At 40.1% G+C, this 16,162-nt stretch overlaps 1 protein-coding gene across 2 annotated transcripts; it reads left to right on the top strand.

The window, feature by feature from the left end:
• The first annotated feature begins 217 nt into the window (after window positions 1–217).
• TDO2 (tryptophan 2,3-dioxygenase) lies at window positions 218–15,905 on the top strand. Of its 2 annotated transcripts, none has more exons than XM_081208986.1 (12): window positions 218–347; window positions 1,101–1,206; window positions 5,587–5,677; window positions 8,035–8,105; window positions 8,728–8,855; window positions 10,221–10,407; window positions 10,622–10,729; window positions 11,667–11,778; window positions 11,891–11,948; window positions 13,090–13,169; window positions 14,235–14,325; window positions 15,293–15,905. In XM_081208986.1, the coding sequence occupies exons 1-12, from the start codon at window positions 310–312 to the stop codon at window positions 15,444–15,446; spliced, it is 1,224 nt and encodes a 407-aa protein (XP_081065112.1). In that variant the 5' UTR covers window positions 218–309; the 3' UTR covers window positions 15,447–15,905. The 2 variants fall into 2 exon arrangements, with proteins under 2 accessions (XP_081065112.1, XP_081065113.1); XM_081208987.1 differs by lacking the exon at window positions 218–347 and adding an exon at window positions 458–594.
• Window positions 15,906–16,162: the final 257 nt, after the last annotated feature.

Below are 16,162 nucleotides of genomic sequence, written 5' to 3'. Positions count from 1 at the left end.
TAATGTTTCGTTTTAATTTAAAATGTGAACGTTTGATTGCCTGAAAGTTTACTGCTAGAAAGTATTTCTTGTTATCTTCATAATATGCATTTCATTAGTTTCTTTTTTCAGAATTGCTTTCAGAATTTGAACTCTTATACATGGCATTCTACTTTCAGCAATTAAGGATGTTCTTGACTCCATGAAAAAGACACTGATCCATTTGTCTGTCATTTTACTCAACTTTGATTTCAAACTTTGTGCTTGGCTGAAAATGATCAGTTGGGTGCAACTGCAGCACAAGTTGCTCACTGTGACCCCTTGACCTTTATGACCATTTCTTCAGTTCTTCTTTGGGTTGAACCAAGGTCAGTCGACAAAACAAATATTTCATGGAGTTTGTTTCAGGATATACTCTATGATTGTAGCTGAATGACAAGAGGAATGGCTGTTGAATAGGGGGATTGGCTTAAATCATGGGATCAGGTTACACAAAAACGGTTCTGCTAGCATTTAGGAAATGTCAATATATTTTACCTCCAGGTGATTCTGACTCAGTGTGTTATTAGATTCTGGAGTCATGAGTGGGTGTCCATTTTGGGAGAACAAATACCAGTAAGTACATTTCTCTCTTTAAAGAATAAGGAAGTAATTTAGATAGGCACAGAACAGAATGTCCCTGTTTTCTGAGGAACGTTGGAGGGTATGTTATGAATGACCAAACTTTAAGAGGACAAAAAGAAAGAATAAAATACTGCCTAATGGGTAGATAATTAACTTCTAAAAGGGTATATTTTTAAAACAAATCACAAGAGCTACTTTTTGGGATCTTAGCAATTGACGTGGCATATTTTATATTGCTTTTTACACTAAAAGATGGAACTGCTAAATCAGTTATGTTAAAAACGTGAACCATCATAATGTCAGAACAAGTATGCGTCCTTTGGTCACTTCCATTAGTATATATAATATGAATATATATAATCACTCTAAGGCAAATTTGAATGATCTGAACAATGTTACTCTCGCTAACATGGAATACTTTCTGTAAGTGATCTTTAGACTGTATACACTCAATATCACTTTTACTGGTATTAGGAATGTCTGTTGTTTATTCCTAGATTTAATTTTAAGAAGCTGTCACTGGAGGATGAGGAAGGCGACAAATCACAAGAAGGGCTAAACAAGGCTAGCAAAGGTGGCCTCATCTATGGAGACTATCTGCAGGTAAGTGTGGCTTAGTGGTGCAGCTTCAGCAATGACAGTTGGACCTTTTGCATATAGTCAATTGTAAACATACTGAACATTTGTGGCTACGCAAAATAATTACCCACATCTTCTATAGTAGCTAATATATCCTTCATAATAGTGAGGTATTTAACAGCACATTCATATACATATCTACTCAGAAGCAAGTTCCACCAAGTTCATTGGCAATTAGGGCTTTTCCACACTTCTGCTTGACCCATGCCTAAAAAAGCTTGGGCCTGAACTGTTTCCCGCTTTACCCACACTTTCTAGGCATGGGTCTGAGCTATTTTGCCTTTCCCCCGCCACTTTCCCCTGGAAAAACCCACTCTTTGGCGCAAAATCGGAACAAACAGCTATTGATGGAAAACCCATCTGCCAATTCAGCGTTAAAAAGTTGGATTCCCAGGGGGAAAGTTGCAAAGCAAACGGAGGTGTCGATAAGCCCTTACTTCCACATCAGTGGGTATAGGATTGCAGCCTTTATGTATTCTAACTTTGGGTTCGGAAAATTGTTTCCCTCAGGCATTTCTAATTTTCTGTGAATTTTGCCGGGGTGGGGGTGATCAGAATGCCCTTTGCAAACAAACCAATTACAGTACCAAACTTTAAAAAAATTAGTAAGAATGATAACTACTGCCAGTAAACTATTGCTAATGTAACTATAAAGGTAAAGGGAGCCCTGACCATTAGGTTCAGTCGTGGCCGACTCTGGGGTTGCAGCGCTCATCTTGCTTTATTGGCCGAGGGAGCCGGCGTACAGCTTTCAAATGCAACTATAATAATAGATAATTAAAAGTTTTAAAATTATAATGGTTTTCACTAAGCTATGCTTTCTAAAAGTTTAACTCTATTTCACTTTTTTTTGTTTTTGAGAGGGGGATCTGAATATAGAAAATGGTTTTTAAGAGTTGAAGGTGTTGTTAGTACTAGCAGTTCTGTTACTCTGTGTCAGCTGAGATGCTTTATTTGGCAGAAGTCAGATGATGATTTTACATTACATTACAAAAGCCTACAAAGGCCACTAATCCTGCCTGACAATAAGTCATCATGTTTTTTTATTTTATATAGATTTTTATTGGTTTTACAAAATTTTTAACACCATACAAACATATAAAAAGACATACAAACACGTATAATTTCATAGCCTTACTTTCATAAACCTTGTTTCTCGGACTCCCCCATACCTCCCCTTTCTGCATCCCAATGTCCAAAATTTTTCAGCAACTTCTAATGATTCTGTCGAAAGTATGTCTTATTAATCTTTCCTTCAATCTATTCTTATATCGCTGTAACCCTTTCATTCTCAAAGCCTTGACATTTTAACATTCATCAAGTTTATAATGGTCCTTAAGATAAATTTTAAATTTCTTCCAGTCTTCTTTCGTCGTCTCCTTCCCCTGGTCGCGGATTCTGCCAGTCATCTCAGCCAGTGTCATATAGTCCATCACTTTCATCTGCCATTCTTCCAGAGTGGGTAGCTCTTGTGTCTTCCAATACTTTGCGATGAGAATTCTTGCTGCTGTAGTAGCATACATAAAAAAATTTCTATCTCTCTTTAACACCAATTGGCCGACAATGCCCAAGAGAAAGGCCTCTGATTTCTCAGGGAAAGTACATTTAAGTACCTTTTTCATTTCATTATATATCATTTCCCAGAAGGCCTTAATCTTCTGGCACGTCCACCAAAGGTGATAAAAGGTACCTTCAGATTCTTTACATTTCCAACACTTGTTGTCAGGCAAATGATAAATCTTTGCTAGCTTGACTGGGGTCATGTACCACCTGTAAATCATTTTCATAATATTTTCCTTTAAGGCATTACATGCCGTAAATTTTATCCCGGTGTTCCACAACCATTCCCAGTCAGCAAACATAATGTTATGACCAATGTCCTGTGCCCACTTAATCATAGCTGATTTAACTGTTTCATCTTGTGTGTTCCACTTCAGCAACAAGTTATACATTCTTGATAAATTCTTAGTATTGGGTTCTAATAATTCAGTTTCTAATTTTGATTTCTCCACCTGGAAGCCAATTTTCTTATCTTGTTTATACACCTCCATTATTTGATAATAATGGAGCCAATCTCGTACCTTGGTTTTCAATTTCTCATGACTCTGTAACTTCAATTTATCTCCTTCTTGTTCCAGAATTTCCCAATACTTTGGCCATCCGGCCTCCATATTGAGCTTTTTCAATGCTTTAGCCTCCAAGGGTGACAACCATCTAGGGGTTTTATTTTCCAACAGATCTTTATATCTTATCCAAACATTAAACAATGCTTTTCTAACAATATGATTTTTAAAGGCCCTATGCACCTTAATTTTGTCATACCATAAATATGCATGCCAACCAAATGCATTATTAAAACCTTCCACGTCCAAAATGTCTGTATTCTCGAGGAGCATCCACTCTTTCAGCCAGCAAAACGCTGCTGCTTCGTAGTACAGTTTTAAGTCCGGCAGGGCAAATCCCCCTCTTTCTTTTGCATCTGTCAATATTTTAAATTTTATTCTGGGCTTTTTGCCCTGCCAGACAAATTTCGAAATGTCTTTCTGCCACCTCTTGAAACAATCCATCTTGTCAAGGATTTGCAAAGTTTGAAACAAAAACAACATTCTAGGCAATACATTCATCTTAATGACTGCAATTCGGCCTAACATTGACAATTTCAAATTTGACCATATTTCAAGATCTTTTTTGATTTCTGACCAACATTTTTCATAGTTGTCTTTATATAAGTTCAAGTTTTTAGATGTCAAATAAACCCCTAGGTATTTCACCTTCTTAACCACTGTCAAACCTGTTTCATTCTGGAATTTCTCCCTCTCGACAATAAGTCATCATGGGCCAAATTTGTGTGTCTGTATGCCTGGCTACCACAGACAATGATTAGGGACAGGGTTTTCTGAATACCTCAATGTTAATCTTATCGGTTTAGTCCCCCCCCCCCCCAATTCCTGTCTCAGTGATGAGAAATGGACTTTTCCCCAAGCTTAAAGTGCTCACTTATGGGCTTGTTGATATTTATAAGATTTCTCTTTCAAGTGACATTGCTTAGTGTTAGTGTTACATGTGAAAGGTCCCCTGTTCAATTTCCAGCATCTCCAGTTAAAAGGATGAGGTGATAGAAAAGCCCTTTTCCTGAGACTCTGGCAAGCACTTGCCAATCAGAGTGATAATTCCATGTTAAATGGACCAGTGGCTCAGTTTTCTTCAATGTCATATGACCTAGGGCATATTTGTGACCATTTATCCTTTCTATTAAAGAGCGACCGACCAGGCCTAGGTAGACAGCTGCCAGACAACGGTATCAACAGATAATTCAAACAATTGTCCTTCTTCTCATTTATTTGCAGGGTTTAAGAGCAACCTTTTGACAAGTGCTTAAAGATGGCTTACAAAACAAAGCCCTATGAAAACATTAACTCAGTAGCATTTGCGGGCAGGGCTGAGGAAATAAGACCCGGGAGAGCTGCTGTTATTCAGTATAGACTGTAATGGACAGTACTGAATCAAAACAGCTTTTGGGAATGACATCTCAGACAAGAACAACAAAAGCTACAATAGCAAAACAATTAATGTTGTTTTTCAGTTCCTTCTAGTTTCTGACACGTGTACACATTCACCCTATACATTTAAAGTGCTCTGATACCACTTTAAATAGTAATGGCTTGGCCCAAATAATTCTGGGAGTTTCCTAAGGGTGCTGAGAGTTGTTAGGAGACCTCTGTTCTCCCTCATGGAGTGGTTTAACAGTCCATCCCTCCTCACAGAGAACTCTGAGAATTGTAGCTCTGTGAACAGAATAGGGGTCTCCTACCAATTCTCAGCACCCTTAATGAAGTACAGATCCCAGAATTATTAGCACATATATTTTTGAATGCAGTCTTGACTAATGCACACATCTTGGGAAATGGTTTCTCCTTAAATTGCATTTTTATATGTTATTTTCACTAATAGATTCATTTTACGCACACTTTACTGTAATACGTGCATTTTTGGCAAACATTCTTTGGTTGGAGAACTGCTTCACAAAATTCGGATATGTATGAATTTCAAAGGATGGCTGCCTTTTGGTTATCATATTGTTTTGGAAAGTGCAAATTTGCTAGATTCAGCTTTAAAAGCAAACCGAATCAAATTTATCCCCCAAACCAAACCAATGAGTATGACTCATTTGGATATTACTCTTATTTTTTTGGCAGCGGTGGGGGAGGGGGGAATCTGTGAAGCTTCAACACAGTTCTGAACTTAAAAGTAGTTCGTGTTGATTGTTCAATATTTTTTTTAAGCCAAACTGAGAAAAGTTTTGTGAGAATTAATTATACTGTTTCAATGTCTTACTTATTAAAGCTGGACAAAATACTGAATGCTCAGGAGCTTCAGAGTGAAAAGAAGGGGAACAAAATCCACGATGAGCATCTGTTTATTGTGACCCATCAAGGTAACCTTTCAGAAGAAGCAGGAGCAGAACAAATGCTGTGCAGGCAGCCCCACTGGACTGAGGATGAAATTATTGTCATATTTATTATATTGGTCAGAGTTATGAATGAATAATAATAATGTATTAATACAGTGAGAGCACATGGACATATATTATCCATTCCTCTGAAACCTTGCCCCATTTTTAAATTTTGATGGGAAAGATGTGGTGGAGCATGATTCAGTTTGGGGGGGGGGGAATTTCCTAGATGTCTTGGGTACCAAACTATTTTAGATTTAGGAAAGCTGCTTGATTGGTTGATGTTTTAAAAAAACATCATTAAGTGAAATATATATGCTGTAGACATCGGACACACATATATTTTACACTAGACGCATATGAGGGCCAATTCTGGGACCTTTTGCTAACTACCCAGAGGCCATCCTGTTAAACTGCCTTTTGGCTGCAAAAGTCATTGAAGTGGAAGGGCAGAGAGGGGCCAGATAAGGCAACTAAGAAGGATACTTGAGGCCAGAAAAAAACTGGAGTCAGTATGTATAAAGATTTTATTTATGGATTCTACCTTTCAGTAATGATAGCAATATAATAATAATAATAATAATAATAATAATAATAATAATAATAATAAATTTATTATTTGTACCCCACCCATCTGGCTGGGTTTCCCCAGCCACTCTGGGCGACTTCCACAGAAACCAAAAATACACTAAAATCATACATTAAAAACTTCCCTGAACAGGGCTGCCTTAAGATGTCTTCTGAATGTCAGGTAGTTGTTTATCGCTTTGACATCTGATGGGAGGGCGTTCCACAGGGCGGGCGCCACTACTGAGAAGGCCCTCTGCCTGGTTCCCTGTAGCTTTGCTTCTCGCAATGAGGGAACCGCCAGAAGTCCCTCGGTGCTGGATCTCAGAGTCCGGGCAGAATGATGGGGGTGGAGACGCTCCTTCAGGTATACTGGGCCGAGGCCGTTTAGGGCTTTAAAGGTCAACACCAGCACTTTGAATTGTGCTCGGAAACGTACTGGGAGCCAATGTAGGTCTTTCAAGACCGGTGTTATGTGGTCTCGGCGGCCGCCCCCAGTCACCAGTCTAGCTGCCGCATTCTGGATTAGTTGTAGTTTCTGGGTCACCTTCAAAGGTAGCCCCACATAGAGCGCATTGCAGTAGTCCAAGCGGGAGATAACCAGAGCATGCACCACTCTGGTGAGACAGTTTGCGGGCAGGGAGGGTCTCAGCCTGCGTACCAGGTGGAGTTGGTAGACAGCTGCCCTGGATACAGAATTGACCTGCGCCTCCATGGACAGCTGTGAGTCCAAAATGACTCCTAGGCTGCATACCTGGTCCTTCAGGGGCACAGTTACCCCATTCAGGTCCAGGGAGTCTTCCACACCAGCCCGCCCCTGTCCCCCAAAAACAGTACTTCTGTCTTGTCAGGATTCAACCTCAATCCATTAGCCGCCATCCATCCTCCAACCGCCTCCAGGCACTCACACAGGACCTTCACCGCCTTCACTGGTTCTGATTTGAAAGAGAGGTAGAGCTGGGCAGCGGCGTAGCGTGAGCTGTCAGCACCCGGGGCAACGCAAGTAATTTGCGCCCCCTAACCCGGGGCAAGGCAAGTAATTTGCGCCCCCCTAACCCCTAACCTGCGAGTTGCCACTGGCGCTGCCGCCCAAACGACGCCGCTTGCCCGGAGGAGGAGGGGGGCAGAGAGGCGAGGAAAATGCAACGGCCCAGCAGCTGCAGCAGCACCGGCGGAGGTGGGGCTGTGAGGAGGGGCTGCCTGGCGCGTCCTCCGCGGCGAGCGCTGAGAGCCGCTGCCTGCCGGGCGCCTTCAGCCCGGACGCGCGCACAGTTCGTCGGTTCCGCGAGACATGTGGCTGCGCTACAGCCTGCGCCCGAGGCTCTTCGGCGACTCCGGAGGCAGCGAGCGCGCCCCCTCCAGATGTTGCGCCCGGTGCGGCCGGCACCCCTGGCACCCACCACGCTACGCCACTGGAGCTGGGTATCATCTGCATATTGATGGACACCCAGTCGAAACCCCCTGATGATCTCTCCCAGCGGCTTCATATAGATGTTAAAAAGCATGGGGGAGAGGACGGAACCCTGAGGCACCCCACAAGTGAGGGCCCAGGGGTCTGAACACTCATCCCCCCCACCACTTTCTGAACACGGCCCAGGAGGAAGGAGCGAAACCACTGTATAACAGTACCCCCAGCTGTATAACAGTGCCCCCAGCAACTTTTCCATATGACAATTTCATAATATGGTGATGATCAACCTCTGATATTTCAGCTTAACTCATTGTCAATGTCCCTAAGAAGCGAAACCAAAAACAGTGCCTTTTGATTTCAGCTTATGAACTGTGGTTCAAGCAGATTCTGTGGGAACTGGATTCAGTTCGAGTGATTTTTCAGAATGGTCACGTAAGTGAGATATAAGATATCTAATGAAAAAACCCTCTTATTTCTATTTTTCACCAAATAATCACTAAATATTTTAAATTCAACCCCTGTTCAGGCATCCTGTTCTAAAGACCTATTTATGGGATGAAGGAGAAAAGGCTCTCAATACTTTTGTTCCTTCCCCAGTGATATCTGTGTATTTATTTGGGAGAATATCTGCAGCAGGACAGCCTGAAAACATGTAGAGGCTCCATCAGTTGAAGCCCTAAGGTTCCTGTTCACAAAGACAGTTTACATGCATTTGTTTGTCTGTCCGTATCTTCCCAACAGCACGGACAGCAGTAGGGCTTTGCCAGTGCAGGGCAAACAGAGAAATGTGAACATCCCAGCAGCTCCTATACTCCCAAAAAGAGTTTATGATAATCCTCAGTGTGACACATTCATGCATCATCTAAACAAAATGAAAGTGTGCACCCCCCCTTAAGAACAATTGTTTCCAGATTCAATTGATTGGGCTATCATTCAAATTAAGACTCAGGGGATTAAAACATATCCAAGTGACACAGCCCTAATTAGAATAACCTATAGAGGCCCTGCTCTCCCTTGCCAGTTGAGTCATGATAATGATGTCTTTTCTACTAAGGTGAGAGATGAGAGAAACATGCTTAAGGTTGTCACTCGAATGAACAGGATAACAATGATCCTTAAACTACTTGTGGAACAATTTTCTGTTCTGGAAACAATGACTGCCCTGGACTTCTTTGATTTCAGGTAAACACTGTATCTGATTATTTGATTTCTCATGCTTAGCTGTGTTCACAAGTAATTGAGCATCTCATAGGGTTGCCATATGTCCTCTTTTTCCTGAACTTGTCCTATTTTTCATGTGTAGAGTCGTGATAGTGATCCATAGTTAAAAGTAGAAGTTGGCAAATGTGCCTTCTTTTTTCTCTCTCTTCAAAATATGGCAACCCTAGGTCGCCCGTCTCATAGCTCAAGGGAAGCATTCAATTATTTTAATGTTCACACTGCCAACAGATAAGTGGTTATACTTTGGGATTTAGCTAAGAAGCTGGACAACACTCCATTATTATTGTGGTCATTATGAACGTTGGAGACCTGCTGGATAAAGCCAAGGGCTTATCAACTCCAGCAGTCTGTTCTTACATGGACATATGGCCCATGTGGTTCCCAGCAACTGGTATGAAGAGGCATACTGCCATGGACAGCCTTATCTTCCATGAATTTATCTAATCCTCTTTTAAAACCATCCAAGTGGGTGGCCATCACTACCTCTTGTGGGAGCAAATTCCATCGTTGTACCATCACTGTCTGAGGCACTTTATGAAGCACAAGAAGGCAGGCCTCTGCACCAGAAACTTATAATTTAAAATCCAACACAGAGTAAATAGCAGAGAAAAGGGAGAGAAGTGCAGGGTAATCAAGAGATAAATGTGCAACAATTTCATGTACTTATGCTCAGTGCCAAACTTGAAATTCACTTGGTATGTAGCAGGCAACAATTTCCTCCCTTAATTACAGGTTTTTGGAAGGGGGTTATCAGGAAGTAGCAATGAGGTAGAAATTTGAATTCTGTTTGCATTTAGAGGAAAACTTCCTTAGTTTGCACTTTCCAAATCAATATGTGAACTGAAACATAGCCATCCTTTGAAATTTGCACTTCTCAGAATTTTGCAGTGCCATTTTGCAGACAAAATCCATATACTTTGGTAATGTGTTCATATAAAAGCACATGTTAGCAAAAAAAAGCATACAAAAATGTGTTATATTAGGCCAAATTGCTTTGAAAAAATGTGAATGTTAGGCAAAATTACATGAAAATATGTATAATTAGGAGAAATTTGCACTAAAATGCTGATGGCAGCTTCCTGCATTGAATATCTCATTGTTTTTAATAAATTTGCAATCAAACATAGAAATACATTTGGACTGTGGGACTGGGTTGCTAAAAAGTGTCTATTAACACTATTTGTATATTATTACTACTACTACTTCTACTAGATTTATTTATACCCTGCCTTTCCCCCTGATGGACGCAAGGTGGCTTACAGGTAAAATGAAAACGTGTTTTTACAATCTATTCTCAATTGTATTTTTTTTAATCTATCCTCAAAGAGATTATCTGAGTCCAGCTTCAGGATTTCAGAGCTTACAGTTTCGACTGCTGGAGAACAAGATTGGTGTCCCTCAAAGTCTGAGAGTCCCATATAACAGAAGACATTATCGGGATAACTTCAAGGGAAAAGAGAACGAATTATTGCTTAAATCTGAACAGGAGCCAACTCTATTGCAGCTAGTGGAAGTAAGAGTTTGCTGGGGGGGGGTTATCAATAAAGCAGTCCCTATCCCAATAGGAACTGCTACATTCAAATATAAACATTGTGCTATTTTTAAGCCTACACATTTCCATAAGTCTTTCTTAAGATCGTCATTGCCACTTCACATACTAAAATATCAAATATTACCAGTACAGGCTATGCAACCTACATAATAGTGAATCTATTTTGTTTTGCAAGGCATGGTTGGAGAGAACGCCAGGACTTGAACCAGAAGGATTTAATTTCTGGGGGAAATTTGAAGTGAATGTACTGAAGGGACTGGAAGAAGAATTTGCAATGGTGCAGGTAAATTTGTCACAGATCCATCCCTGCCTGTATGTTGCAAGAGAACTTCCTGGGTGCAGTTCCACGAGAGAGCCCATCTGTATGAACAATTCTCCGTGCATTTTGGAGGAAGGGAAATCTAAGCATGCCTGTGTGATCCGTTTTTTCTGTGTGAGAATATATGGTTCTAACATAGCTGAAAATCACACAAGCTATAAGGAATCATTTATGCTTGTATTATCATGTGGATCATATGGTGATGCACACACAAAGGTATTACCTTGTGGACACACACACACACACACACACACACACATATACGTGTGTGTGTGTGTGTCTTTTTGGTTTTTCCAAGTGCCACTCATCCATTTAGCTGCCTCTGTGAAACAAAATTTTCATCATTACTGATCATAAGCTCATTGCCAATTCAGTGATTTGGAATAAGGGATATATTTCCTACAAAGGTTCTACAAGCAATTGTGTCAGTACCAGGAGTACTTTCTTAGGGTTCCTTAACCCCTTCAAAGAACTTCAGTTCCCAAAGTTCATTGAGTGGTAATTAGGAGCCATGATAGTTTTGTTCTCTCATGACAGTTGAGGCTCTCTCAAGTCAAGTCACTGAACTTGTTATCAGAAGTCTAATTCCCATGTTGCCCCATGGGATGTTAAACAGAGATTTAATATTCATGTATGAAAAAAACTGTGAATAAGTTAATGGAAGAATTAGCACGTGGGTGCATGTTTTGTTCCCTATTCACGAGGATGAGGAAGACTGAGAATGAGAGTTCATGAAGAAGGCTGAGACTGATTGGATGACGTTGAGTGCATCTTGGGTCAGCATAACTGAGTTCTTAAGGAAAATTTTGGAACTTAGGACATATTCCATTTTATGCAAATCAACGAAAAAGTGAAGCTTTTAGTATGTTTTTAAAATAAATAATTGATGTGACTTCAAAAGGCCAAACAAGACTTGGAGGAAAAAGAAGATCAACTGGCAGAACTTCAGAAACAAAAAGAAGTGCTCATTTCATTGTTTGATGAAAAACGCCACGAACATCTCCTTAGTAAAGGTAGGTAGGCTCATTAGAGTGTGCAGATGTGAATTGCCAGTTTTTAGCATGCCAGATGGAACTAAGCTGTAATAAAACTGATATATTATTTAACATGCATTACAATTTGCAGGTGAAAGACGGCTGTCTTACAAAGCAATGAAAGGAGCTCTAATGATCTACTTCTACAGGTACATTAAAGGGTGACTCATCCCTGTAAAATCTCTCTCTTAAAGGGTGACTCATCCCCATAAAATCTCTCCCACTAGCAATCTTGTTTTCTTCCTCAGAGTGTGTTATTTTATAAAAAGTTTTTTTAAAACCACTTTCCTGCTGTCTTTCCCAAGTGTGGTTGCTGGTTTTGAGAGTGAAATATTATTAGTACAGTCGTACTTTGGTTCTCGAACAAAATCTGTTCTGGAAGTCCATTCAACTTCCAAAAACATTTTAAAACTAAGGCACAGCTTCCGATTGGCTGCAGGAGCTTCTTGCACTCAAACAGAAGCCGCATCAGATGTTTGGGTTCCAAAGAATGCTTGCAAACCAGAACAGTCACTTCTGGGTTTGCTGCATTCGGGAGCCAAAACGTTTGAGTCGCAAGGTATTCGACAACCAAGGTACAACTGTATTTGGATTTTTGCAAGTAGATGCCCCCTGCAGTCTTTGCCTGGGTGAACTGTAGAAGGTTGGGAAAGGGCTTGGATTTCAGAATTAAACATTCTAGGATTTCACATTATGTTTCCATTACTATTGGTAAATAAAGTGTAAGGCTAAGCATTCTTAAAGCTGGGGTGTGGAAGTCTGCCTTTTCAAACATCCTCCAAGGGATCATAGAACTATGCCCTAAGTATACTTCCTAGGGAGTAAACCCCACTAAACACAGTGGGATTTACTTCTCAGAAAACATGCACAGGAATGCGCTGCCCATCTTTCTATCTTGTGTGGAAGCTGGTTATAATTTAGCTGCTGAATGCCACGTGATCTAGAGTCAATAAACAAATGTGCCTTTACGCTTACAGAACCATCAACATGAAACTCCTCTCTCCAGCTCCTCTTAACTCATATATATGTCAGCAGAAAGAATAGAAGCAGGAACCATATAATCTTGTGAGACGCCAATTACGAATGTTATCTTTGTTACCAATTTACTGCTGTTTTTGAAATAGCAACATTTCAACCATAGCAGGCCATTAAACTACTTTTGCAAAGTTTAGTATAAAATATAGCATAGCATGTATTTACCAATGTGCCTTTTCCTCTGATGCACACAGTAAAAAATGATAATTTTAGTACATTAATGAGTTTTTCCTCTGTCCTCCCCGCCTCCTTAAGAGAGGAGCCTCGTTTTCAGGTTCCTTTTCAGCTCCTCACTTCTCTGATGGATATCGATGTGCTGATGACTAAATGGAGATGTAAGTTTTCTCTCCTGTGCTATGACTGCCACAACACACTAACGGACAGTGCTCCCCCCCAAAAAAAAATGTTTAGGGGTACTCTCATTTTGACTCAAGAAAATACAATTTTATAGTTCAAATCAGGAACAATAAATATAGTAAATGGACAAAAGTACAAAGATTCACAAAATGTTTAGGGGTATGCACCCCCCTGCGTCCCCTCAGAAAAAAGCACTGTTAACGCACATTGCTACTATAACAGTACTGAAACCCCAAGAGGTTGTACAGAGAACTGACTGATGAAATGTGTGGCTAATTAATTCATGCTTGTCCTGCAAAACATGGGAAATCACATAACTACCTACTCCCTGCTGTTACATGTGGATGACACCTGGCAGCTTTGCACACAGACCACAAACTAACACTGTTGTGGCGTGATAGGATTGAGAGCAAAGGTGTATTACAGATTCTTGAAATATGTGCACCACTGACTCATGGTGAACAAATACTGCAGACAAACCCTTTGTCTCTCAGTAAGTCCATATCTGCAGTTTTCTACTTGGTATTTGGGGATCTATCCTTTCTATTAGATCTACCTTGTCTATTAGAAAAATATTCACCCCATCTTCTTCTTCTTTTTTACCTGAACTAGTTAACTGAATAAAATTGTCTTATAACTAGATGCACAGTGGCAAAACATTGAGCTACACATCAGGAAGTCTCCCAATTCAAATCTTGCCTTTCCCATGAAATCACATTCAGCAGGCCATTCAGTTTCAGCCTCATCTGCAATATGATACTGAACTGCCTTAGAGAAGACACTTTAAAAACTCTAAAGATGCAATCCTATAACCACTTACCTCCATGGGACTTACCTCTGAATAGGCAGGTATTGCAAAGCATGATCTGTGCTGATAGTATTTAATTATATAGTTGGGTGAAATATGTTAATGTAAAGACACTCAAGTTTGCAATACAGAGAAGCCAAGCTATGCATTATATAACTTTTTAAAGGGCCATTCCAGTTGTAATACGATAGCCTTTTTAATGAGATATGCACTAAAAAAAAGTTTGTCTATTTAGATAACCATGTGTGTATGGTGCACAGAATGATTGGCAGCAAGGCTGGGACTGGAGGGTCCTCAGGATATCAATATTTACGCTCAACTGTGAGGTGAGTCTATAGGAAATAGAGTTCCACTTTATAGTCATGTTTCATAAATGGCAACGTACATGGACAAGTCAAAAAACGATGATTATATGAATAAAGAAAGAAGAAAGAGAGCCATTCTTTTAACATAGAACATACTTGCTTTAACACTGTTTCAAAATTTGTGTCTGAGGGTTTTCTTTTAAATAAAAAAAAATGACACTGCTACTAACAAATATGATTTTAACAGTTTACAGGGAGAGTAAAGATGGAGAAATAAGCTTATTTCCCTATTTCAAAACACTAGATTCCCCCCCCCCCACCCAGTGAAAATGACTGGTAGCAGGTTCAAGACAAACAAAGGTATCTTTAATCAGTGTAGTAAATTCATTGCTATAAATCAGTCTTGTCAAATCTGGTACCTCCCAGATCGCTTGGATTGCAACTCTCACCTGCCCCAGCCAACACTTGCAAGGATGTGATCCAAAATATCTAGAAGGTGCTAGATTGGGGAAGGCTGCTATAAGCTAGGACAAGGATGTTCCCTGCCAGCCATGAATGCAGGAATGTGAAAAATGTGGCTACATAAAGATGGTGTTCACAAGTAGCTGCACTGGTGTGGTTGCTCTTGCGGTCAAAATTACCCTAATTTTCCTCTGGTTTATCATAAGTTCATCTGGTTACATTTCATACTGCAATCCATGCAGCTGCTTGAATCAGGCCACAGCGGACTTTAAAGGGGACCCACCACTACAGGAGCCATGTTGTTGGCACTGCAGAATTTGAGGCATAAGATCATAGCACTGTCAAGGCCCTAGTTCACCACTTTCTATTCAGCTTTAGTGTTGGAGGCCGGTACAAGATGAAAACTCCTGATAACAGGACTATCTATGTCAAAAGCACACTCCATCATGACTTACAGAACTAGAAAATAATATGGAATGCCATTCCCCCCTTTAAAAATATGAATGCGTTTCTTTTTCCTTGGCAGCGACCGGTACAAAGTGTTTGTTGATTTGTTCAACCTTTCAACATATTTGGTGCCTCGTCACTGGATCCCCAGGATGAACCCTACTGTTCACAAGTTCCTTTACACAGCAGAATATTGTGACAGTTCCTACTTCAGCAGTGATGATTCAGACTGAAAATCTTCCATGTCTGCTCCTTGTAAATAACTGAATGAAGCTCAGTCCTTTAACATTATACTTTATGCATACAGTATATAACAGTATAGAAATCCATATCTATTTATGTGCAATGTACTATAGCATCTAAAGCACAATAATCAGCTCCACAATTTATAAATAAAATTTAGAGATGATGAGGCAAACAACTCAGATCCATTTATTTTAATGCTTTGAACTGTTGTTGTTGTTGTCCCTGTTTAACAATGTTCGGTCTGATTTGCTAAGCTTGCTCAGATAACTATTTTAGGCTGCTGTCCTACTTAGGAGGAAGCCCTACTGCACTCATGGGGGCTTTTGTTTAGACATGTATTTCGGTTGTACTATTGAGTTTTGTGATTGTGAAGATAATGTTTTAATGTGACATGCCTTGGGAGGTGGCATAGAAATAATTGTAAATAAAATAAAAATAAAAATCTACCCTGTAGTATCGAGTAACTGAAGAAATAAGGTAGCAAAATCTATATAATCCTCTTTTCAGCGATAATAACATGCAGTACCACTTACCACATTGATCTTCTATACTGCATAGAGACAATCAATTCCACATTATGTTATTAAGGTAATAGAGTAATGCTATGAGAGACTCCAGGACTCCTTACTGAGGGACTGAGCTAATATTTGACTTGGCTTAGGAAGACACAACATCATTTTGTACATAATGCTTGGCACATATT

The sequence above is a fragment of the Podarcis bocagei genome, assembly GCF_964188305.1.
Source record: "Podarcis bocagei genome assembly, chromosome: 9".
NCBI lineage: Eukaryota > Metazoa > Chordata > Lepidosauria > Squamata > Lacertidae > Podarcis > Podarcis bocagei.
The sequence above is the reverse complement of the archived record's forward strand: the minus strand, read 5'-3'. Positions and strand labels throughout refer to the sequence as shown.

What these genes read in the sequence shown, in the direction of transcription:
- TDO2 (XM_081208986.1), top strand. Translation starts at nt 310, where the DNA reads ATGACCATTTCTTCAGTTCTTCTTTGGGTTGAACCAAG. An exon ending in GTTTATTGTGACCCATCAAG is followed by an intron (nt 5,678 to 8,034) that starts GTAACCTTTCAG and finishes TTTTGATTTCAG; the next exon opens with CTTATGAACTGTGGTTCAAG. An exon ending in TATTTACGCTCAACTGTGAG is followed by an intron (nt 14,326 to 15,292) that starts GTGAGTCTATAG and finishes TTTCCTTGGCAG; the next exon opens with CGACCGGTACAAAGTGTTTG.